The sequence below is a fragment of the Puntigrus tetrazona genome, chromosome 18 (assembly GCF_018831695.1).
Source record: "Puntigrus tetrazona isolate hp1 chromosome 18, ASM1883169v1, whole genome shotgun sequence".
Classification (NCBI taxonomy): Eukaryota; Metazoa; Chordata; class Actinopteri; order Cypriniformes; family Cyprinidae; genus Puntigrus; species Puntigrus tetrazona.
Genome location: NC_056716.1, coordinates 22,043,374 through 22,070,737, shown reverse-complemented (window position 1 = coordinate 22,070,737; position 27,364 = coordinate 22,043,374). Strand labels below are relative to the sequence as shown.

Below are 27,364 nucleotides of genomic sequence, written 5' to 3'. Positions count from 1 at the left end.
TAACTTGGTACTTATTTACTATTCTGTAAAACAAACCTAAAAGAGTGATATTTTGCAAGATGTCTTAGCTGATCCTTCATTTGCAATGAAGTACATGGAGATATTGGGTTTGGCAAAAAAATAAAAATAAATAAAAAATTCTGAAGCCATATATCCAGTAGGACTTTCAGGTATATAACTAGCAATTTGTTTAGTAGAAGTTTGTATAGTAGAATTTGTCATCTGTCATAGCTTTAGTGTCTAATTTCATACTATAGTTATTTTATTTTATTATTTTAGAGCTGCCACTAAATGGTATAATTGAAAAATATTTCCAGGCATTTAGTTTCTCTACACATTCTAGTGTTATTGCTACTGTGACTAGTTGAATGTTCATGTTTAATGCAGGCAAGCTGTCAGCATTTCAGGTTCAATAATATTGCATGTGTCTATAACTAAATACATTTTTGTTAGTTCCAGTTCTTAATATTTATGAACCTCAAGACGCATTGTGATGTCAGTGAAGTCAAATGTCATTGTCTACCTCTTGTGTCTCATGTGTCTACCTACTGTTGAAAATAAAATTTGGTTTGGATTCGGAACCTCTAACCAATGGAATTTTTCCCATGTCGTTATTTCCTTTTTTTTTTCTTAATCCTATTAATGTTTTACCCTTAAAACATACTACCATATTTATTATTTTTTCTGCTTTTCACATCGCATTGCTTAAAATAATATTAATTTACAAGATATGCAAAAGATGTTATATTTTACTTTTCATAGGAAAATATAGGAAATGTATTTTGTTTGCAAGAGATGCTGGTATTTTCTACTTTTTAAAATGGCAATATTAATTTACAAAATAAAGAAATATAAGAAATGCTCTCTTTCATTAGGAAAAAATATCTCACCATAAAAATAGTCGAGTATATTTACAGTACAAAACTTTAATGAACTCTGAGGACAAAAATAAATCAATAAAATCACTCACTCAAAAATCCTGATCGAGGTAAAGTGTTCAGTTAATTGAGGTTTTGATTTTAGTTCATATCAGCATGAGGGTGGGTAAATGAAGACAAAGTTTTGTATGAACTATTTCTTTTAGCCACAGCTAATGTTCTTGGGCTCTTTAGTTCTATATCCGATGCTCTTCAGTTCTGGCTCGGTCCCAGTATCGCCTCTGGTTGCCCAGGCCTGTGTGTCTTCCTGAGATGAGTGCTTTTCAAGGCCGAACAAACTAGTGTTTGCTGTTTATTTGCCCAGAGCAGCAACATCTGTTTGTCTTGGGGAAACTGAAAGCACTATAACTCTAGCACCATTTGGACTTTGGGTTTATAGCCCTATAGAGCCATTTTGCTGGTATTTTTTCAAGTCTAGCACACATACAGACAACTGTGGTCCCAATATTTCTTTTATGAGACAATGAGGGGATAATAAAGACTATTTATTGTTTGTTGGTTCATTTATGTATTGCAGTTTTTTGTTGTTGTTTTTTTTTACCGTAAACTTTTTTTTTTTATCATCTCATTTACTGCTGCTCAGTGAATTTTATTGGTATTCACGCGATGTACACCACCCTTCAAAAGTTTAGTGTCTGTAAGAATTTTTTTTTCCCATGATTTTACATCTCTTTTGCTCACTAATACCGCATTTATTGAGGAAAAAAAAGCGAAATACAAAAATACACAAAGTATTGTAAAATATTATTACGCGTCAGTGGATATGTTTGTTACATCTTCTCGATTTGTCTTCTCTGTTCTAATGTTGATCCATAATTAAAAAGCCTGTAGTCGTCGTAAGTATTCTGTTGAGTTGCCAGAAATCTGTGGAGCAGAGCAGCACAAATTAGCCAACGGTATCTAATAGTTTCCCCCCCTCCTGCTTCAATTCCTGTTCCTTCTCATCCTCCGCTGTGAGAAAGTGAGCTGTGGTGGCAGGTGGCAGCTGAGAGAGCCGGCTGCTGATTGGCGGAGATGTTCCAATTGATTTTGAGTCGTGGAGCCCATTTAATGCCAGATGTGAGAGTCGAGATAAAAGCTGAAAGCACCAAACTTCTGCTTCGATGAAACCTGAATTTCTGTTGTTTCTCATTTAACATTCTCTTTGTGTAACGTTGCCCAAGTTAGATGTGTTTTTCTGTCTTTTTGTGTTGACAATAGGCAATTCTTTTTACTCATCATTACATGTTTGTAAAAATCATATCCATGTCAATGAATGCATACACAAAAGCTCTCGAACCGTTTGTTTGATATCGGCACAAGGCAATTTTCTGTCTTTGTGACGCTATTTCACTCGATTCCATCTTTCCAAATGATCCCATATGAAACTTTAAACTGTAAGTATTGCTGTTTAATCTCTCTACAGCGCATCTTGTCGGCTTTTAAAGCTCACTACTGATTTTCTTCAGCAGTACATTTTTTCCCACAGTTCTGCTGCATTATTCACTGTCAGGTTTCTCTTTGAGACACTCAAAGAGAAGAGACCCGACTCTCTTCTTCACTGTGGGGGGAAAAACTGTGCTTTGTGGAAACAACGGGGGGTGTAGTCGAAAGCAAAGACAATGTGAATTTGTCATGACTGTTTACAGCTGTTTTTTTTATTAGTTTACTAAAACCACTCATGTGAGGAGCCAAAGAGTCAGATCGAGATGTCTATGCTAGAGAGTGTAGAACACTCACAGCTCTGTTTTTTTTTTTCCTTTGACTGAAACGGCAGGATGTTTTGGTGCTCATTAATTCTCCAATAATTGCCGAAAGAAGCTGCAGGCAACCCTCTGAAGAGCAACAATTTGGACCCATCATTCTTGGCTTCTCTTATCTGTGGGTTCGTGTTGATTTGGATTATTTTTTTAAATGGAAATTTCAAGTTATGATTCATTCTGATTAACCTACCTTGAGTTGAACGTCTTGGGAAGCTTCTTGAAAGGTTTCGACTAGTTCTTAAATTTAGGTAACTGCAATTCTGACCAGTTCAGACAGAGTCTATCATTCTAAGAACTATGTGTTTTTACATTTATTGACTTGGTGCAAATTAAAAATTCCAAATCTATCACAATTACTATTAAAATCTTTTCATGCAAACCTGATGATGTTATGCAATATAAAATATAAAGATTTGAGAAAAAATTGTGCAATCAGTATTATATTTTATTTACAATATGTCCATGCTGTTTAAATCCAATACTCTACAAAGGAAAATATAATTTTTTTTATGCCTTATATGCCGCAAAATATGATCAATAGTCTTTTTTAGTAAATTTATTTATTATTTATATTATATTAATTTTATGTTTCTTTATTTATGTGTTCTTATGATTAACGTTTTTATTTTCTGAGTGTAAGATTTCCCTGTATGACTGTTTAGAAAGCTTTGCTATTATAGAAGATAAATGGCTGAGAGTTGTTTATATCTCTTCCTCTCAAGCTAAATATGTTTTGTCTATCCTCTCAGATGAGCGATTATTTAGACTTGGCTTCTTCTTCTTAGTATCCATTCATGATTTATTCTTTAAGATGGATGTCACTGGCTTAACGAACTAAGGCAGAGATCGATTGCTCTCTGAGGAAGGTTGCATCAAGATCATCATCTCTATCTGATCTGATCTCGTGTTATCAAAGAGATGTTCGAATCTCCCAGATCTTTTAAATTAATATCACATCAAGGTAATTCAATATCGCTATCATCACTTGGGACATTACAGAACTACTTTCTGTACAAACACTGCTTGCATCTATTAATGTGATTTAAAACTACATTACCTGATGCAAGGGATTCTCTGTAGTGTGTTTGAGCAATAAAGGGCCAGCGGTCATTTGAGCAGGATGAGGCCACTCCGTAATGGGGTATCATTTCCCTCTTGGTGCTGAGTGCATACCAGCCTTTATGTCTTCATTACAATAGACTGTTTTATTTTAGTGTAAAATCAATGGCAGCTAACTGGCTTCTTAAAGAGAGACTCGCAACCCCCGGGCCGTGCAAGTCTTCATTTTCCTCAATCTCTCTCTATTTCTCTTTATTTCTTTCTATCACCCTTGTATGAAGAAGGTTATAAATGCTGCAAACCGGAGAAAATAAACACATTTCTTTAAGCGATAGACTGTTCACCTTTAAGTCTACAGGCTTTCTTGGTTTCTCTAATCTTAAACTGTAAACCATAGATGGCCTCTTTTTGACCACCTGCTACTACAGGTTCACTGAAAGCTAAGCTTCTGTGACAAATAGAAGTTGACTTGTCATGATATGCTTCTATTTTAAACTACTTTTTAATTTTATTTATTTTTTTTTTTTTAATTATTATGCATTACCTCATTTCACATAAAATATTATCACACTATTTGATCAATCAGTGAAGGGAAAGGGCGATGGGGACAAAAGAAGTTTTCATAAAAATTCATTTTTGAATTAATTTAGTTGATGATTAAAAAAAGAAGTGTAACTACCGCTGTGATATAATTATTATTTTACATGCAGCTATGACTTAATATCACGTGAAATTTTTCCACACCGTAAGAACGTTTAAAAACAGCAAAAGAAAAAAGTGTTGGAAATTAAGGAAAAAAAGTAACATTTAATCACAAAAATATAAATAATAAGTTTATTATTAATAATAATAATAATAATAATAAAATAGGTTTTGGTTACATTGTATGTATATATATATATATATATATATATATATATATATATATATATATATATATATATAATGATTCATAGATTTCACAGAAATTAACTTAAATGTTTTTTTATTTGTTTTTTTTTTTTAAATTGTCATTATTAAATTATGTAATGATATACCTTACATAGATTAGAAGATTATTTCCTGTGATAAACAACATCATGTCACAGCAGCTGTTGATAAAGTTCAACATACTTTAATCCTGGAACATTCCTTTAATGTCCTTCAAAAACACACACATACCGTTTTAAGTTACTCCGGGGCTTGTGTGTCCTAATAAATCGTAAAGACGTGTGGGTCAGGGTGATATAACCTCTCATTAAGACCGGTTTGCTGGACACACACACTTTGACCCTCTTCTGAGGCAGAGCATGAAAAGGTTAATCGCTCTCTCTCGGCAGACCCGTGCACACAGATGATTCTGGAGGCCGTGTGAGTCACGTCCATCACTGGCCTGCAATAAGATTGAAGTTGCATGACTGCGTGTGAGGGAGCAGGTTTCTGCTGCAGTTGATATAGTGTTCAGAGTGATGGATAAGTTTTCGCTTAGCTCCTGGAGAACCTGTTCCACAGTTTCAATTACACTGACCTTGAGTTTAAACCACATGCCTTTTTGCAAACCCCTTTCATCCATTTAAATTGAGTTGTCTCTTAGAGCTTGAACCTTCCTGTTCTTTGATGTACCTTCATAAAACTTGCAGAACGACTTTGATTTTTTTTTTTTTTTTTTTACCACCCGTGTTTTATTTTGTCAGTGTTTTATAAAAGGTAGGTACAAAAGATTATATCCTGTAAATATTTTAAAATAGTTAAAAACTAAAAGTAGATTGGTATTAAAATTATATCCGTTAATAAAGTCTGTCTGTATTTTTTTAGTTTTGTAAATTGAAATGCTGTTCATAAAACCTTGCATTTCGCAAATTTTACGATAAAGATCTGTCAGCCCTAGTCTGCCGTCTTCCTCACCTTTTTGAAATGACACGCTCTGTGTCCTTTTTGTCCTGTAAGAAATCGGAGCTGAGAGGCGGTCCAGTATTTATTCTTCAGGGAATCTGCTTAAGACGCTCCAAGTTGGGTGCAGCGTTGTGAGACGGGCTTCCCATGATAAATGTCCTTTCTGAGACACTTTGTTTACTGAGGAGTCTGCAAACTGCCATGTAGCCTTTCAGCTCCCGCAGCATCTTAGCGTTACAGTTGTGCCGCTGCAAATATAGCACAGTGCTTTTAAAAACAAACACTCACCCTATAGAATGTCAAATATCTCCTCCAACCTTGAAGAACATTCGTAGACGTTTTGCATGATGTTCCTAATCCAGTGAAGCGCTTCTGTTAAAAATGTACTTTGATAGTGAGATGCAGGGCTTCTCCCACACATATTCAGTAGTGTTTAAGATGCAGTGGAATACCAGCAGAAAAGCACTGCCGAAGCCATGTTTAAGCCTCCAGCTCTAGCTAGAATTGTGACTGACACCTCCATCTCCAGCAGAGCAATGCAAGCATCACTTATTCTTATGGAAATGATCAGAGTCAGTTTCCTTACACTACATACCACATGCTATGTATGTCACGAATATTTTGGAAGATGGGTTAATGGGTGGATGGATGGATGATTGCAGATTTTATTTTTTTTATCAATTATCAGAGTTATAGGTCTGAATATTATGTTAGATATTACATATTAGATACTTAATGTAGATAATGGAGATTTTTCTAATAAAGATTGATGATTGATGATATATATATATATATATATATATATATATATATATATATATATAATATCAAGATGTTTTAAGCAGATCAAGGAGGTTAAAAGGTCACCTTGAAGTCATGTGTGCATGAATACTGCTCTGTAGGGCAAAAAATCATATAATATATTCATCAGTAATGGTCCTTCTACCTGTTTTCTTACCCCTTAAACACGTAGACAGCAACTTTAATTCCACTTGAGTTCAACATAAAGATTTGACAACTTTAATATGCACCTATGTCATCGATTTACTTCTCCCACTTTTTTCAAAGAGAGCTTAAAATACTACAAACAGAACAGTCAAGAAAGGATTCTTGGAGTGCTGAGCTCAGTTGGGTGTTAAATTATTAAATCTGTCCAGTGAGTTGGTCCAAAACAAGTGAGAACTGAAGCAAAAGGGCAAAATCTCCCGTCTCTCTTTTTCTCATCCCCTTTTTTTCCATCTTAGACTCATCAGAGAAGAACAAAGCCTGCATTTATGTCCCCCGCCGAGGCACACGCTGCTAATGCACCATTATGAGGCACTCGCCTCACCCCACTTGCATCCTTTTCCTGGGCTTTCAGGACTTTGCTGTCGTTCCGAGGACACTTTTTTTTTTCCTGTCTTTTCCGGCACGTTGCACCCCACGACCCTTGTCTTTTTCTCTCTAGCTAATGTGTTCTCTCACGTTCTGCCCCTGCCTCTCACCTCTGGTTCTTCCTGGAGTTTTTGATGTGACGGCACAGGCTGTGTTTCAATCACAGGAGAGGTTTTACAAATAAGGTAAATGAGTTAAAATTGCACACAGCCTGAAGGATGGCCGGAGAGGCCGGCAAACAGCATGGTCGATGTGTCCAGGCGTGCTCTGACTTTATAAGTGTTGGAGGATGTTTTAAGCAGTGCTCAGGCAGTACGACCATGCTAATGCTAACGACCTTCAGTCACTGTTACACATATAAATGCTGCATGATGGATGGACACGAAAATGGCTTAGTGATATGAGAAACGGTGTTGTTAAATGTAGATTAGTCTGTTAGCTTAACCCTCAATTGTGCATTCCCATACAGAAATGCAGTGCTCCGGTAAACTTCGAGTGATAAATTTGTTCCGATATCAAATGCAAATGAGCTTTGTGGTATATTGTTGCAATATAACAAGTAAAACTGAATTTTCAATGAGGGTTGAAAATATAGGCCAGTGTTTTATCCATTTGTAAATTACTGGATCATTCAGGGGTTTATTTATATTAATGTAAATTAGATTTAAAAAATTAGATTTTACCCTTATGACTAGTCCTGTAGTAAATTTTGTTGTAAATAGACATCGGGTTTTGAAAGGTGCTGTATTAATTTAAATATGGTCACACTTTATTTAGTTTTATTATAATATGCGTATATATTGCATTTATATTTCAATGTCTTAAAATGTTTAAAAGTCACAGTAAAGACATTTACAGCAAAAAATCGATATTTAATAAATTAAAGAATAATGTGACCCCGAAGACTTGATTAATAGCTGCTGAAAATTCAGCGCAAGTATAGTAAAAATTAAAAATTATATTCAGTTTTTATATTTGAGGTATAATCTCTACATTGATATTTTTTTTTAATTATGTGATTTACATCTTGCAGCAGAATTAATCAAGAAGTGAGTCTTATAAATAAGCGCAATCTTAGCAAAAGCAACATGATCTGCAACAGACAATGCAGATTCGCTCTCTTGTTTCCGTGCGATTCCAATTATGGCCCAATTATGATATAATGATGCATAGCAACATATTAAATTGAATCATAACATATCATTACGGGTAGAGATATCCCCGACATCCTTGTTTTCATTTGCATCAAATTAAGCAAGTAATCTGCTCTGACTGAGGTTTATAGAGGCTGCTTCACAATGTGGACGTTGATGCATTGAGTTCTCCATGTTACATTAGCGCAGAGCCATTTCTCACCTCCCAGGGCATTAAAAAACGGCCCTCACCCTCAGGCTAAAGTGCTCTCTCACCAAACAGAGCTTCAGCGCCAACTTTTAACCTGCCAAGTGTGAGATACACACAGCCTCTGTGTCTCTCACAGCGTTCTTTATCTCACCCGTGGTGGGAAAGGTACTCGGAAGAAGAGCGTGCTGATAATTTCAACCTCCGCGACTGAAGGAATTTGTTTCCCCGACTTTCCGTCCTCAAGTTTGCTGCTTCAATCTCAAAGGCATTGTCAGGCGGTTCAGTTAACCGCCTCGTTTATGCTTGAAAGCGAATGAGAGCATATGTAAAAGCGATTAATAATTTACAGCATCAGAAAATTCGGGGATGCCGCTGTCGGGTTTGCTTTTATCGCCATCGCGCCATTGGTCCGTTGTCGAACATGCATACACTTCAGGCACTCGTGATGCTTTTTGATTTGGCGTGTGCCGCCCGTCAATTTATCAGCGCTGAGTGCGATTCCTTATTCACGAGGAGATTGCTTTGGATATTCCAATAACAGCGAAGGAAATGTCAACCGCTTCTTCCTCGTCATCTCTGCAGGCATCACTTTGTGCCCTTATCGCAGATTGATGGGCGAACAGCTTCTCTTCTAGGTATTGCCAATGAGAAGCTCCTATAAACATTAGAGATTCGTCACCTCAGTCACGCAGCTGGACTCCGCGTCTGCACACAAATGTCAATGGTCAGTCTTCTGTGGTTTTTTACTAATGTTTTTATCAGAATCATAGTGTGGCCCCGCAGGGTGTTCGTGCCCCCTACAGGAACCTGTTGGCATGGCAAATTGTACTCCTTTGAAATCAGTTTTGCTTTTTTCTTTACAGAATTGTTTTTCATGGTTCTGCCTACCACCCCCCCAATCCCAACACGATTTAAATTTTTCTACATTTTATTAAACAGAAAGCATGTCTAATAAATTACAATCATAAAAACGTATAGCGTATAACATCAGTCAATTTATAGCTCTACAAAAATGACCATTAGGTCCCTGTGAAATGTTTAATTTTTTTCTAGCCTTCTGTTTTATTGTTAATAAATTCTGCGTTTTAGCATGTCTAATTATTCGAATGCATAAAAACAACTTGTTTTTATAATAGCCTTTTGAATGTTTTTTTTTCCCCCCTCAGAAATTGTTAAAATAAAACATTGTTTTCTTACTTTCACTAATAATATAAAAACATGGAAGAAATATTGTGTGATTCCTTAAAAATGTACATTTTAGAAAAATAATAGTAGTAGCAGCATTACATACATTCTACTGAACTATATCTGGCACAATTTCTTAAAGTTAAACAGAGCTTTTATTTTGATGGGTTGCCATGAAGAACTTTACATTTCTGTGTGTATATGAAGCAATGATAGTCCATGTTGCTTTTTGATTTAAGTGTAATGACCTACTTTTAAATAATTAATCAAAAAAATTGACGTTCTGTGACATTTTTGTGTTATACAGTAAATTCCGTTTTCATGACTGGGTTCTGCAAATCCGTCTCTGTGTTCTGTGCTTGTTTTCAAACATTTTGCTGATTTTCGTTAACTTTTTCCACCGGCCCTCTGCAGACTTTACGGAGAGTTGTGAGGCCGAAGCGCGTCGTGCTTTCTTGTTTATGTCTACATGCGATGGAAAGCTATATTCCAGTTTGTATTCGTGGTGCATAATGAATGTTGTTTTTCCGAGCAACAGCTTTCGCTCAAAATCAGTGTTCCAGAATGTATCAGTATCTCATAATCTGTTGCTTCTCTCTGCAGTTGTGTGGCTGTGGGCTGCTGGGAGTTGGAATCTGGTTGTCTGTGTCTCAAGGCAGCTTCGCCACCTTCTCTCCCTCCTTCCCCTCTCTCTCCGCTGCCAACATGGTCATCGCCATAGGCGCCATCGTCATGGTGACGGGCTTCCTCGGATGCCTGGGCGCCATCAAGGAAAACAAGTGCCTGCTTCTGAGCGTAAGTTATACCACACCTACACAGTTTACGCTCCTGAGGTGTAAAAACACAGTAACAGCCTGTTGCGAGCAGAAAATGTTTGCATTTACCTTTTAACCTTGTGATGTCTGTTCTTTTATGTTTTTGAGTCATTTTCATATCATTATAATATTTACTATATTTATGCATTATATACAGTGCGTAATGCATTAAAAATGAATGTAAGCACATTTAATATCACAACATTTAATTGCATTTGCTATTTAAAGGTGAAACTATGTGCATGTATTTAAATAGAAATTAAATATAAAGGACTATTTACGCAACACTCTGGAATACTCTGTACACCTATTTTTACTAGAAGTATAATTGTCTTTCCAGTCAATGCTAGTTTCACGGTTCTATGTTAGGTCTGCAGTCTCTTTCTTCTCACATAAAACAATCATTTCAACCAAATTAACTTTTCATCTCATTTCATTTATTTATTTAGTGAGCAGCTGTGTAAAAAGTGGGATATCGTACAGCTGGCCAGTCATTATCCCAAAATAAGCGCTGTCAGGAAGCGAAGTGGCCTTATGAATACCTTTTTATAATGCATTATACATACGGGCTCAAAGTAAACTGTTACTAGAGAGGTTTGCTAATTATCTGCATTGCAAAACGTGTCTTTTCATTGCACTCAAGGGTTTTGGTTTGGAACTAGAGTTAAGCCACATGCCTGTTTCCCTCCCTTTGACTGCCAGTCTCTTTGATTTTTGCACTCATTTTCACTTTCTCGTTCATTGGGCTAATGGTGATAAACACAGTCTAATTGAAAAAGGTTGTCACTTGCATGCTTTTCTGTCAATTACAGGCGTGAATAATGCATCCTGCACGTCATATTGGTTTGTTCTGGTAAACAAGTATCTGCTTGTGCGCTTAGCATGTGATTCCAAACAAACATCATTTCCTTTAATTTTATTTACTGTAATCTGGGTTAAAAAAAAAATCCATTATATTCAGTACAAGTGAAGGAAAAGAATTCACAAATCCAATCAAACCCAGATTCATCATCACCATCCCTCCTTATTCATTTTTAATGTCAATCTCCAGTTCCTCCGGTTCCCTAAATGCCTATTAGATAGGAGCGGTGTAAATTCGAATGGCTTGACCTTTAGATTTCGCTATCTGTGCTGTATATAAGCCGTGTCTGTGGCTCTGAGGCAGAGTGAGACATGAGAGAAGGGTTTTCACGTCACTGGGTTTGAGATCTAAGCAGCAAGCCATGTTTCTGGATGTGGTGTAGTGCTCTCTTCCCCCAGAGGTCTAGGAAGGAAGAACCTTCAAAGCTTTAGCAGTCTTCACATCCATTCCTTCAACTTTACTCTATTTACGTACCCCATATGGTCGCGGCAGACCAGACATGTACACATATTGTCATTTAGCGGTCGGCAAAGACGCACGTAGTCAACACAATCGCTCTCGCCCTCCTCTAATGGTGGAAGAAAACTTATTTTGCGGACCTGTCAATGTCGAGGTTCAATAAACAAGTGTCTTAAAGGCTTTCAGATGGCTCGAATCTGCGTTTCAGATGGACTTTGACAAAAACGGTCATCAGGAGATGACTGGAAAATGTACTGAGCACTCAGCGAAATAATGTTTACTGGCTGACAGGCACATGCTGTGTGGATGGCTGTGTAAATATTTAGCTGAAGAAGTGAAATAGAATGAGAGAGAGAGAGAGTGAGTGTAGAAAGCTGAGATGATTCATTCAGACAGGTCTTTCCCTACGTCTTTCTCACTTCCTTTTTTTGTGTATTTTCTTCCCGCAGTTCTTCATTGTCTTGCTGATTATTCTGCTGGCTGAGCTGATTTTGCTCATACTTTTCTTCGTCTACTCTGATAAGGTAAGCCTGTTCACCAGTTTTATATTGTGCGAATGATTTTACTGTATTTCCATACAAATCCCACTACCTAATCTCTCATTAGCAGCAGATTCTTTGGTTTTGATTTTGCATGGTGGATTGAAAAATCCAATCAGATTGCAGTTTATCCTAACCAGGCATGATGTAAATCATCAAAAGATTCAAATCTGTTAGCAAATGAGCTGCAGAATATTTTGGATTGTATCGCCACGCCCAGATGAAATCTCATTAGTCCAGAATCCTCATAGCGGTGTATTTAAACATCAATTATTGATTCGTTAATGTATTTTCATTGTAGTTTATTCTTGTGTATGCCTGCATAACAAAAAAGAACCACCTTGAGCACTCAATTCATTTTTAATGCGCATTTTGTTGTTTCCGTCAACATAAAATTTGCATAGAACTCTGTGCATGGAAACTATCTAATACTCGTCCCCATTTCCGAAGCTTAATCAGGACATCTAGCAGCCGCCTCTTTTGTCTTGAGCAGCACAGGTTAAGAGTTTTCATCACCAGGCGAGCACTCAAAGGTCAGAGGTCACCCCACACAACAAGGCCTAATCCCGGCCAGTTGTCACCAAGTAATTGGCGCTGAGCTCTCTTTCGGTCAATCCTTCCACCTGCCTCAGGCTTCAAGCTCTTTCTCATGGCCTTCAGGGCAGCGCTCACGTACACAACTGGAAGCGATACTGTGCCAACTGGAATGTCTAAAACAGGGCAGTCTGACCTTTTGACACCATGCAGATCCTGGTGGATTACTACCCACCCTAAGCACGCAGAGGTCTCGTTTCCTCTTTGATGAAGTCGTGGATGTCACCAAACAGATGCTTCAGAGTGTGCACTCCTTTTCAAGGGCACTTCCCAAATGTGCGGCAGGATACTAGGAGGTGTTAAATCCCGTCAAGGATTTCTGGGTGGTTCATTATTCACTCCGTTTGCCACGCTCTCTGTGGAAGCTAAAGTAATTCACTTACCCACAATCCATTTAGAGATTAGGATCTGCCTATCTCCAAGGTACGAGGACTGCCTAGTTGTCTTATCGGAGCGTGTAACTCACACTCAAGCGTGGACTGCAAACTGGGGCTACGCTTTGCCACATTTTTTCAAGCATAAAGCTATTTCGCTCTTGTCTGTATAAGTTTGTTTCTGCAGACACAAACTTTTTTTATTGTGTGCTATATTGTGTGCAGTCTCAAGGTTGTACCTTCATATGACGAAAGCTAGGCTGAAAGCAATGTACTCCACATGTAATAGTCTTTAAAGACCACTCTGAGACCCCCAGCCATGTATTGATGTTGTTCGCATTACCGATATAAGATACCTATGTGACCTTTAACACAACGTGATGAGGGAGATGCTTCAGAGAGGAGCAAGGGAAGATGAGATATAGAGATTTTTTTATCAACCGCACAAGGCTGTGAAGCACGTCTCTTGCATTCCTCTACCACATGAACGGGACGGCAGGGGTATTGCAGTCACTCAAAACCTGCCGCTTCCATCCGCACAGAATGGCGTGAGCGATCAGAGGAATGTTTAATTGACTCCATTATTTGATCTCCAAATCACAAGGCATTCATTAACACATCTGAGGAAAAAAAGTCACGCTGGCAGTGTATGAAAGCACACTTTTTTTGTACAAACAACAAAGTTAAAGCCAAGCATTTTGCTCAGATGGTGCTGGGCAATAACTTAATACTGTAGAGCTAGGAGAATTTTCTATTAGAATTCTGTAAAAAAAAAAAAAAAAAAAAAAATTTTGTGACGTTTATCATTCAAAACTGTTTATGTAACTGTTTATGAGTTTGTGTTGTCCCTTATTAGTGCAAAATTATCACAAATTAAAAAGGATTCATGCCAGTATTTTCCAAAACTTTTCTAGGGCATTTCCAAACGTTTGGAGGGCAGTATACATATAGACATTAATGATATATTTCTAATATAAATGAATACTATTATATGTATTATTAGTATGCTGCAAAACTATTGACATTTATTAAACGTCAAATGTACAAATTTCAAACCTATTTGTCATTTTTATGCTTCCCTTATGCAGATAATTTGGCAAACAGAGGTGTAGTAGGTCTCCACCTCACTGAGCGTATGTGAACGCCGTGGATTAAAGCACACACGTGGGGCCTGCAGTGACCCACCATCTGACTGCAGCAGATGGCAAAGGCTAGGCACCAGATTAGAGCATCCGTCTTTACGCTCATGACCTCATTCCTGCGCGTGTGCCGCAGGACGGCGTCCAAATGAAGCCATATTAGCTGGTTTGAAAAGGGAGAAGCACAGTAGCGTGATTTTTCGGATAGGCTTACAGAGACAGATGAAGAGCATTACCGCGCACTTTCGCCTCCTCAGCTGTGGCTACGGTTTAATCCGTAGATGACTCACAGTTTTTAGCCTCTAATGTTGTGCCATTAAATGGGCAAAAGCAGCACAATTAGGGATGCTCTAAAAATGAGTAGCGACCCACATGTGCAGGGAATGGATTGAGAGCGTCTTTGAAACGAGGTAAAACTCAAAGTCCATTTTAAAGGTCCCCAAACTCGCATCGTGATTTAGTCTATTTGCACGTTAATTCTGGGAGAGTAAGGCTCGTGATCTCATGTGACAGTATTATGGCGGTTGCTTGTTTACTTGCTGATTTTAGCTCAAAATTAAACCAATTTTCTCACACTAAACTAATCAGCAACGAACGTGCCAGTGTTAAAATGATTTATGTCAGGCTTGACTGTATAAACAGCCATTTTCCACTTCATGAGCTTAAAGCAGCAAAAGTGTCTTGTAAACCAACCGCCTGAACAGGTGAGGCGGTCAGCCAGGGTTTTGAGGACTTTGGGCAACGTTTCAAAGCACCTGACGGCGTGACAGTAGGACCCACGCTGAGCGTATCTTGCCAGCCCACAGCATGGCCAGACTTTCCCTTGCTGATCAAGAGTCTGGCCCATCATCTGGGCTGGAAATTACCATCCCATGACAGGCACTTATGTCGGGCGGCTCTTACATGCGCTAATGGAACATTATTTCCAATGCGGAAATGGATGTTAAAGGGATAGTTCATTCTAAAATGAAAATTCAGCCACTAGCTGCATTTCTATTACACTTCAAATTACGCAAATTGAAAATATGCCAAGTGGAAATGCAGCAATTTTGCGAAAACTCGCGTAGATCACAAAAAGGTTTTTTACACTTGCATTAGGGCAATTCAAAAAAGGAAAAGCAAAACAGTAATGGGAACGTTTTTCTCATTTACAGGTCACGTAAGCAAGCCACATGATCATTTTTTAATCTGCTGTTACCTTCAAGAAACGCCTCATACGTTAACACTCTCACAGGGCTTTCCTTGGCATTATTGCCTGGTAAAACAACTTATTTACACTGCACGTGTCTGTGGGACATTACGTCTACTGTGCAGCCACTCTAGTCAGATTATCGGCCGTGCCGTGCCACTTTTCATAAGTGGCCCAGAAACGGCTCTCTGAGCTCAACTCTAAAGATACATGTCTGCATCTCCTTCGATTAAAAATAATGGCTAGTGTGGTGGCTGCGATAAAAGTAAAAACCTACCAACATCTGTCATCATGACGTATCATGAGAAGAAAAATTACATTTCAGTTGCATAACATGGGTGAACAGAAACGCAGTTATTTTCCAATAGTTTCAACAGCACTAACTCGAACCCACTTTACTATTTTTTCCAGCATATATTGACCTTTCTTTTCTTGTAAAATACACATAAATGAGCACGCAAAAACATATTAAAATAGCACAAGCTGGCTATATACACACATATTGAGTCTTCGGAAGGCAATTTAAGCTATTAGCTGATAATCTTATAGCTGTTAACTGTTACTACAAGAAAATCAGATTCAGCAAATTGAACTTGAGTTTGACAAATGAGTCAGATCCATTTTGTGAACTGACTATTTTCATGAACTTATGAATTCCTATTAGGGGAGCTAAGCAATGAAAAACAGCTTAATTTTGGTTTGTTCACCACATCAAGATGTTTTTATAACTTCAGAAGACTCATATGAACCGGTTTTGTTTTAGTTTTTTTAACATTTTGAAGCTTGACAGCCCGCATACACTTTAAAATAAAATTGAAAACAGTGGCCAAAAAGCTCCTACAAAGAGATATAACCAATGAATAACAACTTAATTTTGGTCTGTTCTTTGATGTTGAAAAGAGTAGCCAGATTTGACCTTTTGAGTTCCTTTGAAAATCGTGTAGTTGAGAAACGACTTGAGCAAATAAACAAATCTTTTCCTTTTTAAATTGAATTATCCCTTTTAAGTCAGGATTTGAGGGTGTGTGTTTACAGACTGTAAATGGCTCAATTTTTTTTTTTGTTGGCATAATATAGGTGATGGACGAATCTTCTGTCTGACCTCACCTTCCTCTACTTTCTTTAGTAAACAGCAGGCTTCCCTCAACACACACACTGCGCTGACACATCTCCACAAACCCAGGCCCCCAGGGCAGCAATATGACAAACCTGTCCACACTCTGGAGACTCAAACACACACGGAAGACTGGAAGAAAAGTGCACAGTTTCCTCTCTACATCGCAATTCACTCTCGTTTCCACTCCCAGTTCACTCCACGAACTGTTGGTATAGATAATGATGTCATCTATTAGCTACATCTAACAACTGACCCTGTAAGGTCAAACCCTCCAAATTCCCAAACAAACACTAACATCTTTACATTCACATGTCGCCTGAGAACATAGGAAACTAACGCGAGGAATGATTACAAATCAAACACCGATCCAGATGCTTGCGCTGGCTGAAATGACTTTGGACTGTGCATTCATAAGACTGTATCCAACTGGACAGACATTATTTAAACACAACCCAAGGCCAGGTATACAAACTCCTAATGAGCTATGCATTAGCAACAAGCATTCACAGGCCATGGGAAACATATGCTCCTTTTGCTTTTTGTAATGGAGAATTTAAAGGGAAAAATACACTGTAAAATAAAGTTTATAGAAGACTTCCGATTTAACATTTAATTCAATGTTACTTTTAACATTTGAAATATAACTTTCTGAGTGAAAGTTGTTTCTAAGTTGTTTTCAGTCGTACATTTCGAACCATTGAACTATTAATTTAGCCCCAGTTGTGTGGCAGATTATTCTGTTCATGTCCCAGAAAGGATACAGCACTGCTGAACAACTGGGCTGCAGTTCATCCATCTTGATTTAGATTGACGGTCCTGTCTGGACTTCTTTACAGTAACCTTTCATTCACACTGGCACTCTTCCCATGAACTCATTGTCTGGGAGAAGAACTAATTAACTTTCTGCATAATACGGTGCTTCTGACAGTATGTTTCATTAGCATAGCTTGTCTCTTAAGGCTTGCAAGATGGCGACTGTGGCAGAATATGAGCGGAGCACCACCTTAGATACTTTTCATTTCAGTGACAGGATATTTATCATTGCAGATAGTGTTTGCCTCTGAGGATAGGACAGATTCTTTTTGTTGTCAGAAAACAGAGTTGTTTCGGAGTACTCCAGAGTCTGCCCTGTTTGTGGGTTTTTGGAAGAGAAGAAAGATGACTAGATTATTTGACATCACTGCTGCACTTCAACCATGACCTTCAACAACTTTTCCAGAGGTTTATGACCTAATAGATAGATTATTTCTTTTGGTAAAGTGGGCATTATAGGTTATTGCTAAGATGTTTTCAATGTAATTTATTCCTGTGGTGATCTTCAGTGTCATGTGATCTTTCAAAGATCTTTCAACGGTGCCGTAGACTTTTTTTCTTTTTTTTTTATCGCTGTTGAAAAACCATTTAAGGGCTGTTTCAAATTTGTCACTTTTGATTAATATAATGCATTGTTGCTTAACAAAAGTTACTGCATGCAAATCGTAAAAGTATTTAATGCAAGAAAATTGTTCTTAGACAAGAAAAATATACTTGCCTGAAAAATAAAATGCAGTTTTCTAGGAATCCTTCTTGGCTCGTGGCATTAGGGAGGCTTAGTCGGACATGTAACATCCCTCCATTAGACATGCTATTTTGCTGTTTGAACAGGATGAACAGAATTGCGTGACTCTTTCAGCCACAAGCTGATTAAGAATTTATTGCAAGTCTGAGCCTAATTGTAATTGGACCGTGTGGGATATGGGAGTCTGTGTGCTGGGTAATTAGGATGCTTTTCTTTAGGTATGAAAGAACAGCTATTACCAAAGAGTTCTGATCATCATGTGTTCCAAGCAGGACGTGAAAGGAGTGATGTCACCTTGTACCCTGATGGAGTTGAGTGTGTGCTTTGATGTATTCTTGTATAATGAGACTCGGCGGTCTGAAGATTTTTCCATAAAAAAGGGATGATGGTGCTTATTCACCTTGCGTTTTTTATTCTCTCCATTCTGAAACGTGACTACTCACACAGCGTACCCACCTGAAAAAATATCTGGCACTAATGAGTGCACACTTCGGCGAGAGAGACATATGCCTTCTACCAGCTTTTTAATATCTTGTCTTGACTTAGTGTTATTGCTGCCGTTCTGCATCATTGGCTGAATTTATTTCATCACGGCATGACTGGAAAGAATGTAAAAAACATTTCGCATGATGGAGGTCTCCAGAGAACATTTTAGGCCAATTTCAACATGTATTTGAAAGATTATCTGAATTAAAATTTCATACCGTTCGTTAAATAATTTCCCTCAGCATTCAAAGAAGTTTCACAGCTTGAACGCTTCAGTTTGTTATATTATTAGTACTGTTTGCTAAGGCAAGCATTGCTATCACTCAAACTCATACCTCGCCCTGCACTTTTACATGTACGCAGTTAGAAGACCTATCCAGAACGTGCATTTAAAATAAATTCATAGAAATGTTTTTAATTTACCTAATTAACTTTAACCAATGTGTTCACTGGGACGCAAAGATAACCCTCATCATGGGGGTTATTGAGGACAGCTGACATTTTGCTCATAATTAAGTGATATAATTTATAATTTCAAAAAACAATTGCCTCAATGCAAATATATGGGCTAAAAAAGATCCCATATGTTTGCATTGATGAAGGGTCCCAAACCATATATAGGAATTTAAACATCTAGAATGTAACTAAAAAAAAAAACTTGATAGGCTTTTTTGGTCTAGTAAGTAACCACCAATGTTCTGGTAACCTTCGCCGACGTCCTAGCATCGTGGACAGGAACCAGTCACCTTTTCCTTTAGAAGCTCAGATTCGTTCAGATTTGAGCAAAAAAGTGAATGTTGTGATAATACAATAAATACAACAGCAATATGAAGCGTGACAATAAATCATGATGTTAAAGCTGCAAGTGCAGATATTATCTCTATATATCTTATTTATAGGTCTGTGTGAGAGACTATCTTTCACTGAAATATGCCTGAAATTCCCGGTTATGGTGTTTTGTCTTTTCTCTCGGGTGAAATGATGTTAATGTAGTGTGCGTCTGTATCAGGACCACCGCTCTGTCAAACTCTAATCACCCTGCTCTTCCGTCGCTCTGGGCCAGAGTGCACTGAACCACTAATGTGAGATCGTACACCTCATTAAAACTGCCAGCGAAATATTTATCTACCCCAGCCGAGGGGGAAATGATAGTGATTCCAGTGTGGGGTATATGAGTATGTTGTCTTCCAGCGTCAACGATGGCATGCTTTTTAACGCTCCACTCACAGAGACAGCCAATGAATGATGCTAATTATATTAATTTGACATACTAGTCGAAAACCCGATGGCAGGTATTGACTAAACAGAGACCGCTTATTAGGACAGAAAAGCAGGTAAATTCCTCTAAGGACTTGGGTATTGTTTTCACTATTTGCAAAGTTAATGTTTATACATTTTGCATTCATCCAAACAATTTGAATGAATACATTTTAAGGTTTTCAAATTGTTTTTATACATTTCTGTATTATCAAGAAGTTAGGGGTGTAGTGGTTCGGTACGTTTTCGATACAGGTAGGGGGAGATGCTTTGTCACAATGTTGGAAATATTAGTTTTAAACCATGAAGGCATGCCATAGCATGTCACACAAGCAACACAGCATAAATTGCGAAAGACCCCTTACTTCGCCTGTGTCCACTACACCACTTGGCAGACAGCGTGTTGCCTTTTTGAGCACACTGCGTTTTTTCGTACACTTTAAGCTCTCATTTAAACCTCTTAAGCTTTTATTTTCCAAAGGTAATAGGATTAGTTCGACAAATCGAACCCAAAGCCTCGTACTGAACGATTCAATACTAATACGTGTATCGTAACACCCCTACAAGAAGTTTTGTTGACTTACACATTTATGAACATTTTTTTTATTAGACAGAGAGTATGGTATCTATGAACAAACTTTATCTTTCTGTTCACAGGTCAGTGAGAATGCAAAGCAGGACCTTAAAGACGGTCTTGCTCTCTACAACACAGACAACAACATTGGGCTGAGAAATGCCTGGAATATCATCCAAGCTGAGGTGCTTTTGTCTTTGTGAAATAAAGTAAATTGTCACATACTAATGTCTTGTTATTATTATTAAAACGTATAATTATTCCCCCACATGACAGTGGAAGTGTTGTGGCGTAACTGGTTACACAGATTGGCACGAGGCTCTGAAAGAAAAGGTTGTGCCTGACCGCTGCTGTCAAGAGCATTATCAGGAGTGTGGCCGCAACTCCACCAATATGTTCTGGACACGGGTGAGTGGACACCTGAAACCAGTAATAATGTTGCCGTAATTCTCCAGACCTTTAATCGCTTTGACATGTGCAGTGAACTATAGACATACTGCATTTCAAATGCACGACTTTCGATTTAATCATCCCCATTTCGAATACATTTGAATTGTCGCTCTTATATTCATTAAGGAACATTTCTGATTCTAGACAGGATCAAAGAAAAGACAGGAGGTAATAACTTAGAGGATTTCTTTCTTCTTTCTCTTTTCTGTCCTTGAAAAGTGTTATTATTAATAAATGAAAGGCAGTAAAAGCCATAGATTTAAGACATCTCTGTTGGTAGGAGCTCTAAGTGCGTCTGTAAAGTGCCAGAGTTATGTATCTTTATGTGTTCCTGCTCACTTTTGGACAACGGATGTATTTGTCTTCCCTATGGAAGCTGATTTAAGTTATAAAAACTCATTTTATTGTGCTGAATGTTTAAATGAGATTGTAGCGTGGGCAATGGTCTCTTGAGGGAATTTTTTTTTTTTTGACAGAGCTATACATCAGCAAATGATGTTACACGTCAGACTGCCACGCTGTCTTTATCTGAAGCTTTTAGTTACCACAGAAGTACTAATGGAGTGTTTGCAGATGAGACATTTCCATTTAGTAAATTCTCAATGTTCTTTTCGAAAGCTCCTTTCATTAAAGCAGAACAAGCCATACTTAATGTTAGCGAAGCTGCCATGGGAGAAAATTTCAAATAAATGACACAATTTCCCATGCAGAAACCTTTGTGCTGTCTTCTAGGGAAAGGAATTACAAAAAGACACATGGATAGTCAAGTTAGTCTGAAACCGTAAGCCGTTTAATTGTTGAATTTATCTTCCACCCCAGAAGTTAAGCAGCTAGCCAACAAAAGATCTTAAATTGCTTTAAATTGACAGAACAAGAGGAATTAGACAAAATTTTGACCCGAGGCTATGTGTACAGAACAGTTTCGCCATATTGGAAAGTATATCGTATTACCGCCACATTTTTTGGTTTTGCTGGAAATGTATTTCCTTTTCAATGCTTTAGTGTGAAAAGCAGCCCACAACACCGCCAACTCAAAGCTGTTTTGTCTCTCTCTTTTTTTGTCTTTTTTTTTTTGCATAGCCACATACAGTATATCGCTGAATGTGCTTATTTTTTTCCCAGTCACTGTGTGTTGAAAATGCAGCCGCAGCAGTCACTCGCTCAAGCATGTGCTCAAAACCAATTCCACCACTGCTGGACTTCAGCTCATTTCCCCTGGATCAGAATTAACAACTAGCAAATTAGAAAGTTTCTGTTTGTGTTAGTGCTTTCGCCCCCCCCCGGAAGATCAATCACATCTCCTGACTCTTCCTGTCTTCCAGGGCTGCTACGAGAAGGTTGAAGAGTGGCTTGAAGATAATAAGCACCTACTCGGAACCATCGGCATGTGTATCTTGGTAGTTCAGGTAAGATTGCGCACGCTGGTGTGTTTTGCCATCACTCAGCATGTCAAATTCAGGGGTGATAATGAGAGCGCCTGTCTCGTCTGGTTCTTCTGAAACAGTGAAGCGCATATGTGGAGCGTCACAGTCAGCCCAGGAGAAAAAAGTTGAACCGCTCATTAAAGCTTGCTGATACTCGAATACATGGAAAGTGAACCTGTCTGCCCCACATGATGTCTTGCAGTGGTTCGTTATAGCCCTAGAAAGCCCACAAAGTCAATGTATTTGATTATTAAATCAGCCTGGTTTAGTGTGTGTATTCTGCGGTGGAGCTTTGCATTAACATCAGATTTTTTTTTCCCCCGAAACTAGGCAGAGACATGTTAAATATAGTCCATGCATCAACAGTAGTTTGACTATATATGTATTTTGTCATGTTCGCCACTTTGTCACATTGCAAAGTTAGCAAACTGCACAAAAGAATATCAGTACAAGTCAGTCATTTGTTGCAAGGCAGAAATACAAAACGTGGTAAACGGCGAAAAAGCCGTGGATTAGGTCTCTCAATTAATCCATGAGTTCTTGTAAGCCTTTGGTCAGTAATTACCTGCAGTTTATTGAGGATAATAGTGCACAGGGGTCTTTACTAAGTACTTTTCTCAGTATGGACCGAGAGGTGACCGCAGGCTTGTAAGCAAACACTGGCCACATAATCCTCCTCGTGGGCTGAGCTGTGGCAAAATCACCAGTGATGTACTTAGATCTCATCCAGCGAAAGCCAGCCATAATCTGTTTTTTAGTTGATAACTCTGTAAGTGTTTTGTCATTTTAAATTTTTAGTGGGGCTTGCTAATGCAGTACTTAGGGATTTGAATAAACCTCAAAGCACCATGGTACTTTGATATATTCCATTGTAATTTTAGACTAGCATTCATGTTCCATGAATGAAAATAAGATTCACCTTTTTTTATGTTAATGAAATGAATCAAATGTACCAGTAACATTATTTTCAAGTAAATCTGAATTTTCTATTCATCCAAGAATCCTGGGGGGAAAAAATCTACAAAAATCTTAAGCAGCACAACTGATTTTATCTTTGATGCTACTAGGAAATGTTTCTTGAGCACCAAATTCGACTGATTTCTGAAGGAACATGTCAACTGGAGACCAGATTAATGACTAAACAATTTTAAAGCATTTAAAAAATATACAAAAATAAAAAACAGTTACTGTAGATGGTAATAATTTACAGTATTGTAATTTGATCAAATAAATGCTGCATTGTTTATTATTAGAAATATATATTTTTTTATCTTGAATAGTGGTGTACATGGTGTAAAAGTATATGATGGTAGAACCATGTTACAGTGTACAGGAAGCTTTATAATGCTGTGGTACTTTGTTATTGTACCGTAATTTTTTTCTCCTAAGAATGCATGGATTCTGAAGGAGTCTTTTCCCTATGGGTTTCGACCACAGCGCATCTCTAGTTGTCAGACAGTGCTAGGGGCCTAGACTTCACCAGACTTCATCAGCACACACTGAAGTCTGTGTGAGAGTCTGCCAAGATTTACAGTTCAGTTTCTGTGGGAATTGACAGTGTAAAGAAAAAGCAATGCGATACCTTTAAAGCTTAAAGATGTGAGAGAATCTGATTTAATCCACACACAGAAGCCTGATAGTGCTTCCTGCTCATGTGATAAAAACTGCAGGTTCTGCAGCTTTAAGATAATGACTGCAGAATGTCGACCACCGCTGCGTTTGATGTATCAGGATGGATCTAAAAATGAACTTCAAAGAGTCAGTATATTTGCAACACATTTCCGTTTACCTCCATGACACTGTGCTCCACATCACCAAACCGCTTTTTCGAAAAAAAAAAAAAAAATGAGGTCAATTTTCCAAAGAGGGTCTGTAATACCTGAAGAAAGCCATCCATTGGCAGCTGCTTAGCTTATGCGTGCAGCCCTGAAAGAATGTGACCTGTTAGCTTCCGCCTTTACGTACTGAACAAAAACCACAGAAAAATGAAAAATACAACCCTTCAAATAAACTGGCCAGTGACTACCGAATGCATTATAACAAAATGAAATAAAAAAGGAAAAATATTTAAAAAAGCAAATGGATGAGCTTGCTTTTATAAAATGTTTAAAAAGGAAATAACTAATTTATGCATTGCTTGAAAAACAGGTTGCATTAAGGTTAAATTTGTTAACATTAGCTAATGCATTAAGCATCATAAAAAAGCACATTTTTACAGCATTTATTAACTTCATGTACTGTAGTATACATTAATGCTAATATATTATGAAAGAACACCAATTAACCGTGAGACTTCTATAATTATAAATTTAAATGAACTCTTGATTAAAAATAGTTTATTGTTACATCCATGCAATATCCAATGCATTAAATAATAAATATACTGTATTTATTTGCTTTCCCATCAATCAAGAAAGCTGCTTTTTGCCAGCTGGTCACATTATGGTTTAGTCCCATCATCTACCAGCAGGGGATAACTGCGTAGGCCAAACGACCAACCAGTGACCCCTTGAATTTCCTAGTGTTTAATTAGGAATTTGTCCAATGTTTGTTCTCCATTGACCCAGGCCATCTGTGTTTGCTGACATATAGCTCCCGTGTTTCACACTAACCTTTACATTTGAATTTTCTCATTCCAGCTCCTGGGAATGGCCTTTTCCATGACACTGTTCCATCAGATCCACAGAAGCGGGAAGAAGTATGATGCTTAACGAGCCCGTTTCTCAAGTGAGGAGCCCTGGTGCATTATGGGACAGACTCTGGAGGACAGCTCCTCCTCTTGTATCTAACTTTCACCACTGGCCAACCCCTCTTCCCATTAATTCCCCAGCTTATACCTTCCCATCCTGTATAGACTCCAGCCATGGTCTGTCTCTTTTCCACTCTCTCTCCCCCATCTGCTCATCTGCCAAAGAGACCCGGGGACAGAGAGGAACGAGAGGACCGACTCTTGGCCAGAATCCTCCCCATGAGGCCTCTGACTTTCTTTACCTTCTCTAGAACCTTTATTTTACGCTTGAACTAACTAACGTTTGCAGGAAGGAGAATAATGACAACAAACTGTGTGGCTTTACTAATACGTAAATCCTTCCGCCCAACATATAGACGAGATGAGAAGACATCAGACTGGAAACCTTCTGGGTGGATGATTTTGAAAAGCATCGTTCGTCATCACTTCCATCTACAGTGTAAATGACAAACGGCTTCATTTTAGCATGATGCGGTTTTGTACGAGACAGAAAACTTGTCATTTCGGCTCAAGACTTTTTAGTTTGTTCGTTTTTATAAGTGACTTTGTCCCAAACCCCATAATTGTCATTTTTGTGCACCTAAGGATTGGAAGAAACCGGTACAAAGAGTGTAGCGAGGTATGACCAGGAATCTGAGTTTTGTCTTTGTGTGTTGGATATAAGCCTTTTCTTATGTTTAAAGGTTTGCGATTTGAGAACGCATCGAAACGTGTCGAAAGTTTCACCCTGGTGAGAACCATCACAATCTAATGTCAGTGTAATACATCAAACAGGGAGTGTTTTTGCACATGCTAACTGTCTGATTAGCCAGCCATCCACATTCATGCAAGAACATCATCTTTGTTAACCACTAAAAGGTCATTTTAACCAAACTGCTACCTACTAAAACTGTAGCATAGACAATGAAGAGAAGTTTAGGCAAGGTTACAAAAGTTGGTAAACTAGACATGTATAAAAGGCAGAGAGCTTTGAGAGTTTGACCAATTGTCCATGTTTTGCTCGTTGAATCCCAAGTTTTTACCACAAAGAATGTCAAAACAGAGCTTAGTGATAGAGAGCCCAACTAGTTCGTCTTTGCAAATTTCTTCTGGGACAGTAGCGTTTATGTTTTTGGAAGACTTAGAGTGAAATGAATTTACTTAAACCTTCATGTCAAATCTACAGGACTTTCTTCTATGGACACAAAAGGAAATCGTTTGTAGAACGTGGCTCTATGTTGTAAAACAAAAGCAGACTTGATGTTTTTAAACTCTAAAAAGAAGGTTTAAAAATACTGCAAATACATGGCATATGACGTGACCGGTACTTTACAGTTTTTTAAGTTTTGTTCCCTTCAACACTTAGTTGCTGAGGAAAAGAGTCTCATCTGTGCATATTTAAACTTGGTGAGTGTTAATATGTAAATGTGCCGAGTTGCAAGGCGCAAGTTTAAACGTGGTAATTTTATGGAACTTTGTGATTGATGGGCGTTGTAATTCTGCTGAAATGACCTTTCTGACATGTTATGTGGGCGCATATTACTTGTGGGCTAGATAATGACTTAAATTGGTGGTCTGTTGTCCTTTTGTGTCCTACAGAAGAAAATCACAGGGTACAGAATGACATGAAGAGACAGAAATTTCCTTCAACCATTTCTTTAAAGTATCCCTAGCAGGATATCTAGCTCTAATGAAAACCTGACAGAACTGTGAAAATTGTCAATACCGCTCCACTGCATGATACAAATCTAACCGCATACAGTACAGCGGAGCAGCACATAGTGTTAGTTATGATAATAGACTGTAATCCACCGGCTATAATTCATTTAGAGAAAGAGTGTCTGCAGTGTTTCTGTTTCCGCACACCTCAGCTTTATAGCCTGTTTTTCCGTCTCTCTGCTTTTTTCTGTCTCCATCTGTCTTTTAGTTTCAAGCATCAGGCTGGAACGGTTACATTCCTGCTGAACGGGGTGATAACGCTTCTGTATCACACAGCCTAAAGGGACTCGCTTCAAAGCAAATGCATCTTGACGAGGAAGTTTTGAAGCGAAAGTGCGTTCAGCAGCACAGTTTTTAGGGGTTTAAAATCACTGAGCGGTAGATGGGGCGTGATGATGGCTGAGAGACGAGCAGAGTGGGGTCATCTGATGGTCTCCAATCCAGACCGTCTCGAAGATTACGCGCTGTCCCTTAAGAGCTCGGCGCGTGAACGTTTTTTAACGTGTGACCGAGAGGGACGTGTTAGAGCACTCGAGATGGAGAGAGAAATAATAACACCTCTCAAA

General features: G+C 38.2%; 1 protein-coding gene across 6 annotated transcripts in view; it reads left to right on the top strand.

Annotated features, from left to right (window-relative positions):
* Nucleotides 1-27,364, top strand: part of tspan9a (tetraspanin 9a) — a 160,848-nt gene that overhangs the window by 130,901 nt on the left and 2,583 nt on the right. For all 6 annotated transcript variants that reach the window (XM_043264625.1, XM_043264622.1, XM_043264623.1 and 3 more), the window contains 6 exons: nt 10,118-10,309; nt 12,100-12,174; nt 20,561-20,662; nt 20,754-20,885; nt 22,250-22,333; nt 24,991-27,364. The exon at nt 24,991-27,364 is cut by the window's right edge and continues 2,583 nt beyond it. In XM_043264625.1, coding sequence (XP_043120560.1) covers nt 10,118-10,309; nt 12,100-12,174; nt 20,561-20,662; nt 20,754-20,885; nt 22,250-22,333; nt 24,991-25,062 — 657 coding nt within the window. In that variant the 3' untranslated portion in view covers nt 25,063-27,364. The remainder of the gene's footprint in view (nt 1-10,117; nt 10,310-12,099; nt 12,175-20,560; nt 20,663-20,753; nt 20,886-22,249; nt 22,334-24,990) is intronic.